This window comes from Arctopsyche grandis, chromosome 2 (genome assembly GCF_051622035.1).
Source record: "Arctopsyche grandis isolate Sample6627 chromosome 2, ASM5162203v2, whole genome shotgun sequence".
NCBI classification, from domain to species: domain Eukaryota; kingdom Metazoa; phylum Arthropoda; class Insecta; order Trichoptera; family Hydropsychidae; genus Arctopsyche; species Arctopsyche grandis.
The window spans coordinates 12,226,622-12,247,092 of NC_135356.1; the positions used below are offsets into that span (position 1 = coordinate 12,226,622).

At 34.7% G+C, this 20,471-nt stretch overlaps 1 protein-coding gene across 1 annotated transcript in view; it reads right to left on the reverse strand.

The window, feature by feature from the left end:
* Positions 1–20,471, reverse strand: part of twz (BTB/POZ domain-containing protein twz) — an 80,801-nt gene that overhangs the window by 13,943 nt on the left and 46,387 nt on the right. The window contains exon 2 of the mRNA XM_077445914.1: positions 1,568–1,690. Coding sequence (XP_077302040.1) covers positions 1,568–1,599 — 32 coding nt within the window. The 5' untranslated portion in view covers positions 1,600–1,690. The remainder of the gene's footprint in view (positions 1–1,567; positions 1,691–20,471) is intronic.

Genomic DNA, 20,471 nt, shown 5'->3' on the forward strand with positions numbered 1-20,471 from the left:
ATGTAAATATCCTTGGTCGTCGTCGTCGTCCGTAGATCGAACACGTGATTCGATTTTTTTTTTTTCGATCCATGGGCGCCGATTTTTTTTTTCGTTTCAATGGATTCACCCCCGCGGGGGCGCAAGGCGAGCTTCATGGGGCCCCGCCAGGGGCGCCACAAGGGGCGCAGCCCCGTGGGGCCCCGAAGGGGGCCCGGAGGGCGCAGCCTTATGGGGCGCAGCCCCATGGGGCTCAAAAGGGGGCGCAGCTTTATGGGGCACAGCCTTATCGGCCGCAGCCTTATGGGGCGCAACCTGATGGGGCGCAGTCTTATGGGGCGCAGCCTTATGGGGCGCTGTCTTATGGGGCGCAGCCTTAGGGGCGCAGCCTTATGGGGCGCCGCCTTATGGGGCGCCGCCTTATGGGGCGCCGCCTTATGGAGCTTAGCCACATGGGGCCCCGAAGGGGGCGCAAGGGGGCGCAGCCTCATGGGGCGCAGCCCCATGGGGCCCCAAAGGGGGCGCAGCCTCATGGGGCGTAGCCCCATGGGGCCCCAAAGGGGGCGCAGCCTCATGGGGCGTAGCCCCATGGGGCCCCGAAGGGGGCGCAGGGGGGCGCAGCCTTATGGGGCGCTGTCTTATGGGGCGCCGCCTTATGGGGCGCCGCCTTATGGGGCGCCGCCTTATGGGGCGCCGCCTTATGGGGCGCAGCCTTATGGGGCGCTGTCTTATGGGGCGCAGCCTTAAGGACGCAGCCTCATGGGGCCCCGAAGGGGTCGCAGGGGGGCGCAGCCTCATGGGGCCCCGAAGGGGGCGCAGGGGGTGCAGCCTCATGGGGCGAAGCCTTATGGGGCGCAGTCTTATGGGGCGCTGCCTTATGGGGCGCCGCCTTATGGGGCGCCACCTTATGGAGCTTAGCCGCATGGGGCCCCGAAGGGGGCGCAATGGGGCGCAGCCTCATGGGGCGCAGCCCCATGGGGCTCCGAAGGGGGCGCTGCCTCATGGGGCGCAGCCCCATGGGGCCCCGAAGGGGGCACAGGGGGGCGCAGCCTCATGGGGCGCAGCCTTATGAGGCGAAGCCCTAAACGGCAACTGATCATGGGGGCGAAGCCCTAGACGGCATTTAATCATGGGGGCGAAGCCCTAGACGGCATTTAACCATGGGGGCGCGGAGGGGCGAAGCCCTAAAAGGCATTAACTAAGGGGGGCGAAGCCCTAGACGGCAATTTATCATGGGGCCGCGGAGGGGCGAAGCCCCAAAAGGCAACTGATCACGGGGGCGAAGCCCTAAACGGCAATTGCTCATGGGGCGTGGAGAAGCGAAGCCCTAGAAGGCAAAGGCTCAGGGGGGCGCCGAGGGCGAAGCCCTAGAAAGCAAAAAAAAAATTTTGATTTTTTTTTTTTTTTATTTTTTTTATTTATTTATTTATTTTTTTTTATTTTTTTTTTAAATTTTTAAATTTTTTTTAAATTTTTTTTTTTTAATTAAATTAGCTTAGTCATGTTTAAGCGGTTTATATTATAAACACTGAGCGAAGCCGGGTAATACAGCTAGTTTACTATATATTCAAAATTTCGTTGTAATTACCTCATTTTCATGGAATTTGGAGAGGAATACATGATGTTAGTTCTCGGCACTGTCAATTCTCTGGCCGCAGACGAGTCGATGTTGACTTTAGTTTCACCGTCGATTCGTATGTCATTTTTTCTCCTGCAAAATTACAAAAGCGGGTAAAATGAATATCTTGTTTTTTACAGCAAATTTGGCAATAGTAAAAATCGAGGTGTGACTTTCCTCTAAAATTTTTTTAAAAAATCTTTTTTTTTTCACCCCGAATTTGTACAAATAGATAGTAAGTTTTTTTTAAATTGACAAACGAAAATAAACCGAATAAACCGACTGAGAGTCAATAATAAACCGAAGAATTTAAAAAAATCAATAATTAATAATATAAATAAATAAATAAATATAAATATTAGAAAATGATCTTCTAAATCAATCAAAATTATGGTTTTTGGGACTTTTAAAATGCAATACATATGGTTATGTACATACATATCCACATATTAATTTTTTATTTTATTCTCCTGTTTCCTTATATTCATTTTTATGTACTATTTTTCTTTTGTTTGTTTTATTATGTAGGCCACTGTGGCGCATTAGGTTCTTCCTGTAATGCCACAATAGTCGAAAAAACTATAAATGAATAAATAAATATATGTAATCGGTGGCCGTCACCACATCGAAAAATCTAAATCTTTATTCATGTTCGTTTACCATGCATGCATATGAAGAGCGAGTGGTATATATGTACATATATCAGTGGCGTGCGGTAAAATTTTCTCTCTTTTTGTCGTACAGTCTTACTTAATGTGCGCGAGCAGGATACAAGAGGAACAGGCTGTTTGTATCCTGCCCGTGCACATTAAGTAAGGCTGTACGACAAAAAGAGAGAAGTTCACCGCACGCCACTGATGTATATTATATATACGTAGTACCGTTTACCATGCATACATTCGTTTAGATCTTTCGACTTAAGATCTTTTGATTTTCGATTTTTGCTTTCCGATATTTGCTTTTTGATCTTTCGACTCGAAGGATCGCCAACCGTCCCGTTACTAACAGCTCATCCCGTTACCATTAATAAGCAAAATATATTACATTTGAATTTTATATAAACATTATTATTATTATATTATACATACATATATGTGTATATGTATTATAATAGTGTTAATGTGAAGATTTGTGCGGCGCGTGTCCGAAGCGGCCAATTACCAGAGTGAACGAGGCGCTAATGGCGGTAACTGGCTTATTATCATGTAATAAGGCTACCGCTGTTTTTGTAGCCTAAATTAACACACGCTGTCCGCCACACACCGCTTTATCATTATTAAAACGTGTTTGTGTGTATATTTTTTTCAACGGGCCCATAGAGCTGGAATACGATAGCTAAAATTTCATATGTGCATCACATTTTTAAATTCTGACCATTTAATTTGTTGCCATAAATAAATAAAAAAATAAATAAATATGAAAAAAATGATTGTTTTTCATTTCTTTAGAGCTAAAAATAATATATGTATTATGAATTTTTATAATAATTTTAAATAGGTTTTTGAACTAAAATTATATAATGCTTTATGTACATACATATATATATATATATATATATATATATATATATATATATATATATATATATATATATATATATATATATATATATATATATATGTATATAAAATTGTCTGTGTGTGTCTCAAATAGGCTCCTAAACCACTGAACCGATTATGATGGAACTTTAAGGATTTGTTGTATGCATGTCCGGGAAGATTACTGTGAAAAAACTTGCCCAAAAACGGGAACGGAAACGGGAATGAGTATCATTGCAACACTATAATTTCAAATGTTTTCGCGTCGTGACCAACGTGTTCGCTGCCTGCGTTTTTCCGACAAATGGGAACGGAAACGAGAACAGGAACGGGAACGGGAACGGGAACGAGAATTGGAACGGAAACGGGAATTGCATGCGTTATTGTGACATTGCAACGCATGCCGGGTTCAGCTAGTATATATATAAGAACAAGTAAAATATGAAAATATTTTAAATAAACACGAATAAGAAAAATAATGTGTAAAAAGATAATGATCACTGGATCAGTAACTATTAAAATAGACTTAAAATTGAATAATATTTTTTTATAAAATAGTAGGTAGCGGAAAAAATTTAAAAATGGCTCAAAAGAAATATTATATACCTAAAAAAAGTCAAAAACAAATCAAAGGTGATCATAAAACGAGCGGTTATTCTAGAAATTAATAGTCTGGTGACAGCAACTTATCCAAGAATGGTTATCATTGCCAATATTTGGACGTTTATGTATTATACATACCTACAATATATTCGTCGTTGCCGAATCACGCAAGCTCCCTCGTTTAAGCCGAGTTAAATCAACAAGATTATCGTCGATTGTGCATATATTGGAGGATTTGAGCCACAGGCTGTATCATTTAACCCGATTACGGGCTTGATTACGTCGATTACACCGACCAGCCGGGGTACAATTTACACGACTTAATTGGATTGGTTTTCATCGAATTGGGTTAGATTTAATTTTTTTATTTAATTTTGTAGACATTAAGCGTTTTTTGCGGTGAAAAACCAACCCGGTGATGGCTTTTTGATACGTGACAACTTTTCAAATTTAAATTAAAAATTTTTCAAAAAGGTTTGAAACTGCTGACGTATGAAATATATTTTTTTTACTTTGTTTTTATTTTATTTCATATGAATTTTTTCCTGGTGTTGTCTTTCGTCTGTTATGATTCGGGGATTTGGGTTCGAGTGTCCTGAGGGCGAATTGACGACATTAATTATTATTCGGCTTCGGCTTGAAGGTATTGATTATGTTGTCTACGCGTTGTTGTTATCGTTCCGCGCCAAAAGAATGACAACTGACGTTTCCTCGGGTTACTGTCAACTTTTGAAGGCCCTCATCACAACAATTGACCAGTGGCATGAGAACGAGAACTATTATTTAAAAAAAAAGAAACAACGCATCTTCGAGATGTTTTTGTCCATTAATCAAATTTCGTTTTTCGGATAAAAGGACGAACAAACAGGTGAATATCAAAATACATACATATATTTATAAATTCTAGATTGAAACTTTTACCGGTGATTACGAATTTAACTAATGTGGCAATTAATTTCCAAAATCACATGTTAAAAATATCAACGGACACAAAACTAGTATGTATGTATGTATGTAGGTATGTATGTAAATCTACATACAATGAGCGACAAAGTTCAGAAGTTCATTTGCCTGTTTGCGTTTTAAAGTTATAAGTCAACTTTAAGACTCAATTAGTTAGACAATTTCTCGTAGCGACAAACTAGTAAGTGGTAAGTTGAAGACGCAGGTGGAGCAAGAGTGAAGGTGCAGACACACAGAGTGGTACGCGGCATGTGTTGTTTTTTTTTAGTTTTGCACATGTAAAAAAATGCCAGCACGCCTGATCTATGACGTCACTATTCAGTGAAAAAACTCACCCTCTGGAGTGTTTTTGGTAAAATTTCATTCTTGTATTGAAATTGGTTTGACAGTTATCGATAACGGTGATTCCCATATTTGAAGAAATGTAGGAGAAACTTGTCTAAACAATAAGATCTAAATATGTACTAATTAACAATAGCACGAAGATACGCCTATCACAGCTGGAAACCACGAATACATCTACGCCTTTTGATCGTGTGGTGGGCACTATTTTGGGGGCGGAATTTTTATAATGGAAAATTTATGACATTATTTTTAGAATGGAAAACTTGTTTCAATAAAAACTTTTATAAGCTTTGAATTTTCTTTTTTACATTATATTCTTACCAAATTCTAAAAAGTCTCTTATCATAATTTAACCCTTTGAGTGCTGATGTCTTTTCTGTTGAAAGCCCGCCACACTGAAAATTTCACCATCATTTCAAAACTAGAATTATTTAAAAGCAGGTATAATAATTGTAGCCAATCCAAAAAATACCCTAGATAACTACCGCCGAAGATTTCGAGTTTTGTAAAGGTGTGTTTAGACTCTCTAATATATCTTACAACAATATAAAATAAATAAAAGAAGTCTATTAATGAATGCATTTTTCGAAATCTTCTTCATTGTTATTAAAATGTAATGCTCACAATCTAAAATACCCAGCAGTTATGGATTTCCATCGGGAAATTCTGCTATGGTTACAAATTCAGAAATTCCGGTGTAAACTGGTCTTTATAAACGTTGAAAAATAAATGACATGGATTACACAACCCATTTTCAATGCATTTTTTTCAATGCAATTTCAAGGCTTAACGAGTAGTATTCTTGTTTACTTTGCACATGCTCAAAATATAACGCCGATCGGCGTTTTTTAGGTCCATAGACTTGTTGGCAAAACGTCGATCGGCGTTCGTCAGTATTCAAAGAGTTAATATATGTACTATAATTTTATATTCTGATAAAATATTTTTCTTATTGCAGCAGCCTGTGCTGTTAATCTAGGTTGATCAACCCTAAAATAGAAGATTCAATGATTCTCCTCTTCATTATGTTATATTATATTTTCATAGCAATGCAAATTTCAAGAAAGCCGACATGCTGTAAGTGCGATAAAGATTGATGGAAAAAATCCCACTACATCAACAAGAATCATGAAGTTATATAAAATCGTATAAAAAAGTAGACCGTTTGGTCTGGAAAGGTTATATTTGAAAATTTCTTTAATGGAGTCACTTTGATTAAAGTCTGAGGTTTGAGTTTTGGCCTTGTCTCCAATTTTAGGAGGGGGGTTGACTTTTGCTGGGCAAACGGATGTAATAAAGCTCGTGGTCCACGGGTCGCCTCTTCGATGGCCTGAGGCACCGAAGCTCTGGTCCAGGGACCTTCCCACGCTCAGCATCAACGAAGAAACTGCCTTCGGGTACTCATTGTCTCGGAGACACAACATGTCCTCATCGTCGCCGAGGTTTTTGATTTATACCAAAAAATATTACATATCGTGCGAATACCTGTAATGCCCACTACTTTTTGTACCTGATCTGCGGACACAATTCATCCCAAATGATCCAACGGATTCACCTTATAAAACTAACTAATATGGGTATGCATACGTATAATGATGTATGTACATATGTATACGATGTTGAGAATGTTCAAGAATTAGTTGGGCTAGTCCAATTAACATAACCGTGTACATATATTTGTAAAGTGCTACAGCCACTATTTATCATATATTTATAAGTAACTAGCTGAACCTCGGCATGCGTTGCAATGCCATAATAACGCATGCAATTCCCGTTCCCGTTCCCATTTGTCGGAAAAACGCAGGTAGCGAACACATATGAAATTATTGCGTTGCAATGACACTCATTCCCATTTCAAATGGACTTTATATACATATATTTATGTGACAATATATACCTGAAATTTATTTTAAACTATTTATGATTCGATTTAGGTTAACGTTTTTAGGAAAAGTTATCGCATGCAGTTATCTAATTCACTTTTTTTTTTATCATTAGGCCTTTCAATGCTAAGCAACGCCGATCGGTGTTTTGCCGAAAAGTTCATGGGCTTGAAGAACGTCGATGTGCATTGTACATTTTAAATGTATATAATAAACAAGAATACTACCTGCTAAGCCTTTCCAGGTAGCATTGAAAAACATGCATTGAACATGAGTCGTGTAATCCGTGTCATTCATTTGTCAAAATTTATAAATTATAAAGACCGGTTTTCTCTGGAATTTCTGAATTTATAACTATAGCAGAATTTCTCGATGGAAATCCGTAACTGCTGAGTATTTTAGGTTGTGTCTTGGCATTTTGATTGTGAGCATTACATTTTAACAAAAATAAAGAATATGGAGCTAGTTTTGGAAAAATACATTCATTAATAGACTTCTTTTGTTTATTTTATATTGTTGCAAGATATATTACAGAGTTTAAGCACACCTTTACCAAAATCTAAATCCCCGACGATAGTTATGTAGGGGTGGGTTGTTTGGATTAACTACAATTTTTATACCTGCTTTCTATTGGATTTTAAAATAATTCTAATTGAAAATGTGGGGGAACTTTTTAAAGTGGCGGGCTTTCAACAGAAATTACTTCAGCACTCAAAGGGTTAGCCGGTAAATACAATTTGCCGATAAGCTGTTGCGTGCGGCAACAGTTTGATAATCTGTTGCCCTGGACAGATACCTGGACATTAACCCCCCGTGCAATAAAACCCCTGAAAACTAACCCCCACCATGAATAAAAATTGACAGTATCTGTAATAAAAATTAAGTATTAATACTAATTTATTTCAGTCAGAAAAATACAATTCGGATAATAATTCAAAAGCACCGACAACTTTATCTGTCGGAACAAATGCGAGAGCTGGTATCATTCGTGATTTCAGTGCAAAATAGGAATCTTCTTGGAAACGTCGTTGCATCCCATTCTCTATAATTTTCCGATAGATATTTTGACTTACATACATAGATGAAAGAAACATTCTTTTAATTTCGCAATCTGGGAAACTTCTTTCTAAACTGTGCCAATTCAAAGTCAACCATGATGATGGTTGGACTTGGAATTGGCATTCAATATATTTAATGTCTCGAACAGTTCAATGTAAGTATCTCGTCTTTTGTTTTGTAGTAAAACACAAAGACAAGGAATGGCTCGGTCATGAATAAGTGCATTCATCGTGTATAGTTGAAAAATAACGCAGGAGCAGTTTCAAAAGTCCCATACAAGAACCAGTGCGATGTTGGTTTTAACAGCCAAAGCCAAAGATTAATATTTGATTTTTATCCTCTCAGCCGGAATCATTTAAAATTATTAATTATTTATTACTTAAATAATTTTTATCCATGGCGGGGTTTATTGTTCAGGGGTTTTTTGCCCGGGGGTTAATATCTAGGGGGTTTTTGAACAGGGGTATATGTCCAGGGGGCATGTGTTCTATAACCTTATTATACGAGGGTTTGTCGGCGCGGCATTGTCTTGACTTTTTCATCATTCACCATTGTGAACATAATATACTAGTGGTTTTACCCGGATTCACTCGGTATTAGGAAAGTTAGAAAAAACAGTCCGCTACGCGAAATTTTACTAATTTTACTTAAAGCGGCATAGATAAAGCGAAGTATTATTTACAAACAGAATGCAAAATGTGAATTTTACACAGAAAATGGTGGCGTCGGGTGAAAATAAAAAGGAAAACTCGAACAATTGCTAATCCAACAGGTTGAGTTGTCTCCGAATGATTCGGCGACGGAGGCGCCTCCCAGTTTGGAAAGCTGGGGGGCCCCCGGGGCACAATCCCGGCCGGGGCCCCCTCAGAGCCCCCTTCAGCCCCCCATGGCCCCTTTGCGGACCCTCCCACCTGGTGGGTACCATTAAAAACGAACGCCTCGGGCTGAATTCCTCCGCCGGCTTAAATATCATTCTCCGCGCATACAAAACGAAACGCCCTCAGGCTCTCTGCCTGCCTCGTCTCATCACCAACACACACACACACACACACACACACATAAACATAAAGCATCCAACACACATGCACATTTGTAAATAATTTACCAAAAAGTTATACAAGCCTAGAGCGTTTTTACAAAAGAAATTAAAAAAAAAAAAAAAAGTTATATACAACTACGCATAGTATAATATACTAACGTGGAATCATATCACCCATTATATATATATATATATATATATATATATATATATATATATATATATATATATATATATACATATATATATATATATATATATATATATATATATATATATATATATATATATATATATATATATATATATATATATATATATATATATATATATATATATATATATATATATATATATAGCGTCATGGTACAAATGCATATATAGTTAATTTAAATTTTCATAAATGAGTCCTCATTAATTGATGGTGTACGTAAGCGACCTTAGTGATGTGTTACCGGGCGCATTATTAGAATACTATGTATTTTAAAATTTATAATCAAACTGTTTCAAAATCGAGTCGAAAAATATAATTCGGTTGTTAATATATCGACTCTTAATAATATGAAAGAATTTTTTTTCTATGAATTTAGGGAAATTGTGAAAAGTCGAAAACAAAATTCGATAATGACGCACAGATATGTATTGGCTACGAGAACTTTCTCGTTTGAATGCTAGTGTAGGGATTCACATATTTTCGAGTTTCAGTTAGACAAAAGTTTGCTTTCGTTTGACGGATCTTTGCTAAATTTTATAAGTTGGTAATAAGCTAAAACTTTTATGTATGCAGATATGAAATTTCAGTTCAATTCACTGAAAAGTTCTTCTTGTAATGCCACAATGTTACAAAACTATAATATAAATAAAGAGCAATAGAATTTGTTTATTTTCTTATTACTTATATGTATGTATTTTCGGTCAACTAAATACATTGAACGTTGAAGTCTGCTATGCTCGAAATTGGATATTTTATTGTTATATTAAAATTGTTTTCGATTTAAATATGTATTCACAGCCACAAGACTTCAAGTAGAGACGAGAGTAATTGCACATAGAATCAATACACCTCTGTTTCGATTGTTTGAAACATTGAAAACAAAGTTTTCAGACAGACGTCGAATTCAGTCGCCGATCAAATATCAACCTTACAACAAAACCATTTGATATCATCGAGAGTACTCATTGTATTCGAGTGAGTACTCACCCTATTCGACTTCTACGATAAGAAATATAATAACAGATAGCAAAATTTCAGTTTAAATATGTACAATGGAAGTTCTCGTTCCCAGTGAACACGCACTTTAAGAAAATATTCGTTTTTCGTCAAAATAAAAAGGAAATATGTCCTGTAGCAAAATATATTCCCAGATTAAAGAATTTCCCATCACCATATGAATACGTTCTACTAAGAACATACATCGTTCTACGTCAAATGGAAGTAGATTTTACACATGGCAGAAGCCCTGTTTAAATAGAGTTTTATTACATCCCTGCTCCACTTAAATGCGTACTCACACGAATATATTATATATGTACATACATAGCCCTCTGACAAAAATACAAAAACCTTACATATACATATATACATATGTACATATAATATGTCGGACGGTACGTCAAAATATGATACTAAGTTTGTAATATTTTTGTGTTTAAAATCTAAAAATGGATAACCAAGGAAGCCCTCGACAACTTTTATATTCAAAATAATGTTGGAAATATGAAAAATATTGCGATTTTCTGAAAATATCATTTCTGCCATATAAATGGTCGTTATGAGAATGATCGATTTGTCTATATAGGAGTTTCTGTTAAAATCGGGGGAGTCGCTTCAAAATTTACCAAATCAAATTAGACTTGAACGATTTTAGTAAGATAGACTTTTCTTGTCAATGTATAAACTTTTTAGTAATAAAAGTAATAGCAATTTTCAAAATATAAACAATTAAAGGAATTAAAATGTAATCCAATATATTGAATTATTGGCAATGAAATTGGTATAAATAATAAATAAGTACATTCATAGTGTACATACATATGTATGTGTATGACTTTCATACACAACCAAATCAATTAAATAAAAACAAAAATAAAATATGACACGTAAAAAATAATCGGGTTTAGCCATAGCACATCGTTAAAAAAAATAATAAAAACAGAGGTGGATGATTTTGTACGACTCCGATTCCGACTGGCTTCGTTTGGAAAAGAATGTTTCAGACACATGTCGAATGCAGTCGCCGATGAAATATCAACCTCACTACAACATAACAAAACCGTTTGATATCATCGAGAGGGTTGATTATTTCACAAAGAACATGGATATAATACATAAGCACCAGACATAATACATATGTATGTCTAGAAAAATACTAAGTAAAAAAATAAAAGTGAAACTCGTTAAAATGCTGCCCTGAACGATTATACTATGTTGCGAAGCTATTGCCATTGCGTTCTAAGACCCCGACACGAATGTTTGTAAATATTAGACAAATGTATTTTCATATGTTATTCAGATATGTCATCTGAAAGCATACAAGTGGGAGGCTGAGCCGTTCTGAGCCCACGTCCTCTGATTTATTTAACCCTTCGCATGTCGTCTTGGAAAGTTATCATCACGAAGACGCTCGATAATTACATATATAAAATAATATATTTTTAATAAAATAGCGCTCTAAGCATCACGGCGTGATATCACTGTCGTAGAGAAGCTTATAAATAACACAAATTGTTACCCGAAGCTATTGTGCATGCATATGCATATGTACGTATAATAGAACCAAGTGAAACGTTAGCGGAATCCAGCTTACCTGTTTATTTTTAAATTTTATAAACGTTGGCGAAATAAAAAAAATGACATTGATGGATCTGCATAGTTGTAGTACTATTAATTTTTGTAAATAATATGAATCTATAGTGCTAGATATTAAATTTATATTTTGGCGGGGATTTAAATTGTGGAAAGTTAATTTAAATTGGCTTACTGATTAATACTAGTCTATCCGAGATAACGTATATCATTCGCAATGTACATATATTTGTATGTACATTGCGAATTTGGCTTAGTGGTAGCGTATATATTTAGCACCACTGAGGTCATAGGTTCGAGTCCTCGCCACTGCTGGTTAGATTTGGGGGTTTTGTGACTCCAAATCGATCGTTTCTCTATCAGAGTTTGCCAATTTTATCTGTTCATTGCTGAAACGGTTCCTGAAAATTGGTATTAGATCTAATCCTGTTGTCACAAAATCTGCCTATGTATAATTTGTAATAATTATACACAGTAATCTGAAATCTATGGATATCTCTATAGACATCTCTATAATTCCGTATTTATTATATGTATAAAAATTGTATTAAAAAAAAAAAAATCTAAAAATAATCCATAGATGTCTCTATGATTATTATTTCTGATTAATTGTTATATGCTATATATTCTGATTGTATATGTATGTATTACTGTATTTCTGATTTCTGATTGTTTATGTATTCCGTATTTCGTTAACGTACACCCGTCGCATTGGAGCAAATCTGTAATGGCGAGTGTATATTGATTTGTAACAATAAAAAAATATATATATATGTATAAATATAAATATATACATATATTTTTATATTCGGCGTAATTTTGGAAATATACATATATGTACATATACATACATAGGTACATACAGTAAAAAATGCTTTTGACTGAAAATGGGGCTTGAGTATCTGAAACAGCCATTTCCTACGATATTGTTCATTTTATGCAAATGCTACGTCGCGTTGTTTTTATCGTTTCCTTTTCAATTGTTTTAATGAAGTGTAGCTTCTTTAATTGAAAAACATGGGAATATTCCGAAAACATGGCAATCAAGTGAAGGGAACAGGGCTCAGATTATTTTAATAAATTTTCAAGGGTTGAGATAGAAAAAAATTCAAACGACTTAAATTAGCGCGATGTGCTGTCCAAACGACATTAAATGGATATAATGAGATTGCTTCTACAAAAAATCGACAGATAATGGAAGACTAAGGAAGAAAATATTGTCAAGATCCCGTTTTAACGATCACATTTATTAATCCTGCTTTCATTCCTACGATTGATTCATTCGAGTCATTTCTATATTTCAATATCTTTTCAATCCTCGAGCTTGATTAGAAGTCCCGTTTTTTACTAACCTCTTATTGGGATTTTGAAAGACATTGTGAAGTTGAGAACCAAGAATGAAATAAAACAGAAAAATAAATGAGAAAAACAACGCGATCAAATACTGATTTACGTAAAATGGACAATTTCGTATGTTTTTTTTAAATAATAAGCAACCCAAGGAATAAAAATATGGTTAAACAATAGAGGAATTCTTAGTAAGATGCGATGCAGGTAGTGGCTGTTTAAAATACTCGAATATTTTTGGTCAACACCATTTTTTACAAGTTGCCTAATACTGTATATAAAAGTATGCATATAATTTTTTGGAAGGCAGCGTTTATTTATTTGTCTTTCAATGCCAAAATCATTACTACATTTTCAAATAATCGAGTTCTAAAGATTAAAAAAACATTTTGCCTTTTCGATGATTTTAACGCTTAGAGCTCGAATCTTTCGGAATTAAAATAATCTGCACATTGACATAGAAAACGACTAGTTGATATTGACAAAATAAGCTTTTTTATTACTGAAATTTGATGAAAATACGGAACAAATATTCGTTTATTTATTTATCGAAAACGATCAATATTTAGGGAAGGTTTTAAGTGTGCGAGTCTAAGTTTTCAAAAGTTTGCCGTTTCGACGGTTTCAAAAATCGCAATTGACGTGAAAGAATCTAAAATGCAAACTGAAAGGCAAGCGCAAATTTGCATACAAAAGCTCGAGAAAATTCTGCAGAAATGGGAAACTCTTTGAGTCATTAAAAAATGAACATAAATTATTCAATTTATCTGCAAGCATAAAACATTTACATAGATATCAAAAGTCACTTTAATACTTGTACATATTACATATAAGTACATATGCATATGAGAAAGTTTTTTATGTTATTTTAGTTAAGTTAGGACTATTATATTGTTTTATTTTCTGAAAAATATATTTTTCCTTTTTAATTTCATGATCGAATGTTACTTTTCAATGAAGGTTAAAATGACTGACCTACATATTAGAATTTATGTTCGTTTATATAGTAAAATTTAGTGTGTTTACTTGCCTGTGCAATTGTAGATTTTTCAATATATGTATGCAGAACTTCCAATCGTGTATTGGAAGGGGTTAAAGTCCATTGGTGGTTTTTCCCCCAACTTTCATTCAACAGAACAAGGGCTGGCTATGCCCGGAAATGCATGGTTTTTCCGAGTAACATCACGCAGTACTACGTATTTATGTTTATATATACATACATACATATACATATGTATGTATTATAAGTATGCATATACTTTATATTTTTTTTATTTGCTAGAAATGAATTTCGCCAGAATTTTCAAGGAAAGCGTAGGTTTTGTGGCAATTCGTTCATCCCACCCACTAATGAATTTGACATCTCTGCTCTATTTAAATATTTACTTTAATAGTACTCAGTCGAATATTCTACGTTTTATAAGTATAGTCGAATATTATAAGTTTTTCGATAAAAATACGGAAATATAATAACAAATAGCAAAATTTCAGTTTAAATACAATGGAAGTTCTCGTTTCAAGTGAATAAGCACTTTAATATACATATGTCCTTCGTCAAAATAAAAAGGAAATATGCCCTGTAGCAGAATATAATCCTAGATTAAAAAAATTACCGTCACTGTTGTTATATGAATACGTTCTTCTAAGAATATACATCGCCCTACGACAAATGGAAGTACATATTTCACATGGCAGAAGCCCTGTTTAAATAGAGTTTTATTACATCCCTGCTGCACGTAAATGCGTACTCTCACGAATATACATACATAGCCCTCCGAAAAAAAAACCTTACATATTTATATTATACATATGTACATATATATAATATACGGTACGTCAAATTATGGTACTTAATTAATTATTTGATGGTACGTCAAAATATGATACTTCATTTGTAATATTTTTGTGTTGAAAATCTAAAGATGGATACTCAAGGAAGCCCTCGACAAGTTTTATGTTCAAAATAATATCGGAAACATGAAAAATATTGCGATTTTCTGAAAAGATCGTTTCTGCCATATAAAATGGTCGTTATGAGAATGGATCAATTTGTATAGGAGTTTCTGTTAAAATCAGGAGAGTCGCTTCAAAATTTACCGAATCAAATCAGACTTGAACGATTTTTCTTGCCAACCTTTTAGTAACAATTTTCAAAATATAAACAATTGAAGGAATTAAAAAATCACTACAAATTGACATGTAATCCAATGTATTGAATTATTGGTATGAATAATAATTAAGTACATTCATAGTGTACATATGTATGTATGTGTATGAATTTTATACACAAACAAATCAATTAAATAAAAAATAAATAAAAGTATGACACGTAAGAAATAATCGGGTTTAGTCATAACCACATCAAAATAATTCAACGATTTTATTTAGTTGAAGACTAGTTGACACGTACCGTAATACTAATAATTAATGAAAATAATAAAAACGGAGTCGGAGTCGATTCCGACTGGCTGACGGAATCAGGGCTGGGCATTCGCTGGAAATACCCAGCCCTGATTTTAATGTAATTAATTCACATTCTGAAAATATTCAATCAATTTCCTCACCAAATGTATAATGAAATGGCTGTTTAATGAAATCTGTAACTTATTTCTCACATTTTTTACTAAAAATGACTAGTATATCCCAAATTATTTTCAAGCATTATTTTATTTTATTTTATTTTTATTTTATTTTATTATTTAATTATGAATGTTTGCTGAATAGTGGTAGAAACATTTTACAAATGTAAACGGCGACTTTGAATTCTCATCAATCGCCAAAGCTATATTGAGCGTTAATTTTATTTAAAATCACGAGAAATATTTCGCTTTAAATATAAAGTTTTGCGTTTAGCAATATTTAAAAATACTGGTGGCCTGTAATACGTTTATTCTGCTTTTCCAAGATTCTCGACATATCGAATTAAAAATAAGTGATGATAATTTGTGAATTAAGCCAAACTCAAATAATGTTTTTGGAACTGAAAATGGGATATCTGCCACTTTCAAATATAACGGCTCACATGTATGTACATATGTATACGAAAAAAAAAACATTATTTTATAATTTTTTTTATATAAATCGATAGGTTATTTTATTTATTTTTTATTTTGAAAAAAAATTAATTAATTTTATTAATTGAAAAATCAACAGACAGGATGTACATAGATATGTATAAAAAAACAAATAGTAAATAAATAATATATGTAACATCCAAGTCCAATAATAGATTTTTACAAAAATGAAAAAGATAAATATGAGGAAAACAAATTAAAAAGTAAAGAATAAAGGCATGACAAAATACGTAGAACATTGCATAATTAAACTATAGTATTAAAATATTTGGAAAAGGTTATAAAATAGAATATAAGAAGAAATTGAAATTTACAAATATAAAACAAATGAAAAAGGTAAATACAAAATAAACAAATGAAAAGGAAAAGAATGAAAGCTATAATATGATTAAATAGCACATTACATAACTAAACTAAAGTATAAAAATATTGGAAATATTGGAAAAATAGAATAGGAGAAGAAATTAATCAATCGGTCAAGATTCTCTTGATGTTAGACCTGAATTGATGTAGGGAAATACCAAATAGATCAACCTCATTCAGCTCTCCGTTAAACATACGATAAACGCGCTGCAGATAAAAATATTTTTGGGAATTAGTATTGAAAGGATCAAGTGAAAAGAGTGCAACGCGTCTAGAGTACCGAACTGGGATTCTGAAATTAACCTTATTCAGTAAATCAGAACAATCAAGGAAACCATTTATGAGCTTAAAGAAGAATATAGCATCAGTATGTCGTCGCCTGACAGAAAGATTGTTAAAAGAAAGGATTTTTAAAATATCGGAAACAGTAGAATGGGTATAGGTAGGAAAAAGGTAGCGTAAGGATTTAATAAATTTAAGTTGAACTTTCTCAATACAATTAATATGGGATAAATAAAAAGGTGACCAGATAATTGAGGCAAATTCAAGGTGAGACCTTACAAAGGAAAAATAATGTAATTTTAGTACATAAAGATCATTAAAGGGTTTTATAGGCACAGAACATTGTTTTAAATCGATGAGACTTTTTATTTGAAAATCTTTCCAGTGGGTTCATCGTGGGAAATCTAAAATGTTCATTTTTCGCTCCAGTCTGACATACGTATGTATGTACATGTGTAGGCAAATATACCACGAATATACATCACTCTACGTCAAAACATAGGCAATATAACAGAACAGGAACCCCAGTTTTAATATCACTGAGCTAGGAGACGAATGTGTGCCTGTGTGTGTGTTGATTGTTAAAGGTTGAGGGCAATGTGTTGCTTTTGAGCGAATTACGAGTGCATTGTGTCGGTCGCTCGCCTATCTGCCCACTTGGTTGCCATTTTCGTAAGGCCCCAGGGTGGGCGGCTGGTGCGAGGAAACTATGTATATCAAACGTATATATGTATACATATATGTATATGTATATATATATATATATATATATATATATATATATATATATATATATATACATATATACATATATACACATATATGTATGCATGTGCATACGATATGTCCATACATATATACATCCATAGGCACAGGGACGTAGCGCAATAAACAACTGAGGCAGCGCCCCGGGCGCAAAAAATCCCAATATTTATGAGCAGATGCTGAAGCAGGCCGGGGGCGGCGGCCGCGACCGCGACTCGTCCGCGCCGACCAAGACTTATCTCGGAGCGCCCGGGGGCAGAGCGCCGCGGCTGGGGCCGGCGCCCCCGCCCCGTCAGATCGATAGCTCGCCTCTTATCTGCGACGGCCGCCCGCGGTGAGCGAGCAAAGCCCCGGGGCGCTGCGCCCTCGCGGGGCCCCCGGGCGCCCCACAACGACACTAACTCACATCGGGACATATCAACGTACCGCAGGAATATTCAACCGTTTTGAAGATTAGGAGTCGTGACTTTTTGGCTGGAGAACATTTAAAGTAGTACATACATACATACATACATACATAGATCCAAAAGACGTATGTACATATGTAGGTGACTCGCTGTTTATTAGCTTCACTCTGTCAGTTTAGTGATATTCCTGCCCGTAAAAAAATTGTGATCTGTTTTTGAACTACTTCAAATCTTCGTGTCGCTTTGGTATCTTACCGACATACGGGGCTAGCTAACATTTAAATAAGGTAATGTCTCCGACATGAAGCTAGAGGAATCTAATCACTAACGAACTCATTGAAAATTACACTCGAATTTTGTGTCAGATTGAAGAGACGAAAGCTAGATAACCAAATACGTCATTCTAGCACCCCTTCACAACTCACAGGCTAAGCAGTTAAACGGTTATAGCAGTTACTTTTTTTCACACTCATTTGTGATGCTAATAACTCGAATTTGCGAGAAACTGATGGGGAGGATACCATTGACCCGTCACAACAATTAAGCAAAGAAAATCGGAAAATAGACGGCATTAGACGGTCGATCTGCGTTCTTAAACCATAAGATCTCGGCAAACAATGACATTGAGCTGTTTTACTTATGGTTTTAAAATCGATGCTCTGATGCTATGCGCAATATATGTACATATGTACATATACATGCTAAGCGCATGCATAGTACATACAATGTGCACAGTATGTACAACTATAATCTTGTTGTACATAATGTGCGCAAAGTGTGAACGTCTTTGTGGAAGGTAGGGATTTTTAATCAAATCACAATTTTATTTAAAGCGGCTATTTAAAAAAAAATATACATAGATCTAGATAAGTCATCAATCTTGTTAGTAAATGTCCACGAGTACATATGTTATAATGCCGATTGAGTACCCCTGAATTATTTATATGTATGTCCAGTGAAAGCACAAGATTCATTTTTCAATACTAAAATATCAAACTCGCTTTATTTGATTTGGTAAAATTGAAAGTAAAAGTCAGAAATGGTACAATTAGCTGATGGTAAAACTTAACATACTCGGCGTTTTTTCTCCTAGACGAAGCAATGGGTCGGATCAGTCAGACCAAAGGAGAGGAATGTGATAAAACGAAGCGAATATGCTTTGTTTTTTTTTCTTTTTTTTAAAGAAATTTATTCATTTTAAACACACATATTACAAATATATAAATAAATCCGCCAAACTATAACAAATAGTTTGTTGGCGGAGATTTACTAGTAAAAGTAATAATTTACCGAAAAATTACCGAGTTATTTTTCAGCTCATTTACCGGTAAGCCGGTTATGGGCTCCGTAATACACATGTAAATACATATGTACATACATACATACATATATAAAAATATATGTACATGCATACATATGTATGTATGTATATATCAGAAAGACTTTGTTTGTTTGTTTGCCATAAAATTACTACCCTAGATAACTACCGCCGAGGGTTTCCAGTTTTGTAATGGTGTGTTTAGACTCTCTAATATTATATATCTTGCAACAATATAAAATAAACAAAAGAAGTCTATTAATGAATTTATTTTTCCAAAACCAGTTCCATCTTCTTCATTGTTGTTAAAATTTAATTCTCACACCCTAAATGCCAAGCCACAATCTAAAATACTCAGCAGTTAGGGATTTCCATCGGGTAATTCTGCTATGGTTATAAATTCAGATATTCCGGTGTAAACGAGTATTTATAAACGTTGACAAATTAATAACACGGATTACACGACCCATGTTAAGTGCATTTTTTTTTAATCCTACCTGGAAAGGCTTAGCGGGTAGTATTTATTTTTACTTTGTAAATGCTCGAAATACAACGCTTATCGGCGTTTTTTAGATACATGGATCGGCGTTAGCCAGTATTCAAAGGGTTAATCGACTTTGACTGATTTTCAATAGTGTCCTATTTTACCTAACCTAGAAAACGGGCATATACATATATATGTAGAAAAATAACTCAAAATGTCTACAGAAAACGGCTTTTATCAAAGTCAACTATGTAATAACAATGGTCATTGAAGTTGATAGAATAAGATAGGATGAAAAAAGTAACTGTTACATATAACTGTTTAAATACGATACATTTGAATATGTGTGGGGGTGGTGAGGTTTGGGGGTGGTGGCTTCTGAAAATCCAACTATCATAGTGTCGATCTGACAGATGATTATGATTAAATTCCTCTAGCATCATATCGAAAACATTTGATTACTTTAACGAGAGTTAAAGAGATAGGAACAGTGGAAGTTATTCGAAATCAGCTAAAAACTAATAAAAAGCTTGTAAAATGACAAATATTGATACACTGCGTTTCAGATGTGCATATTTTGGATAGTGGCGAGCCACTT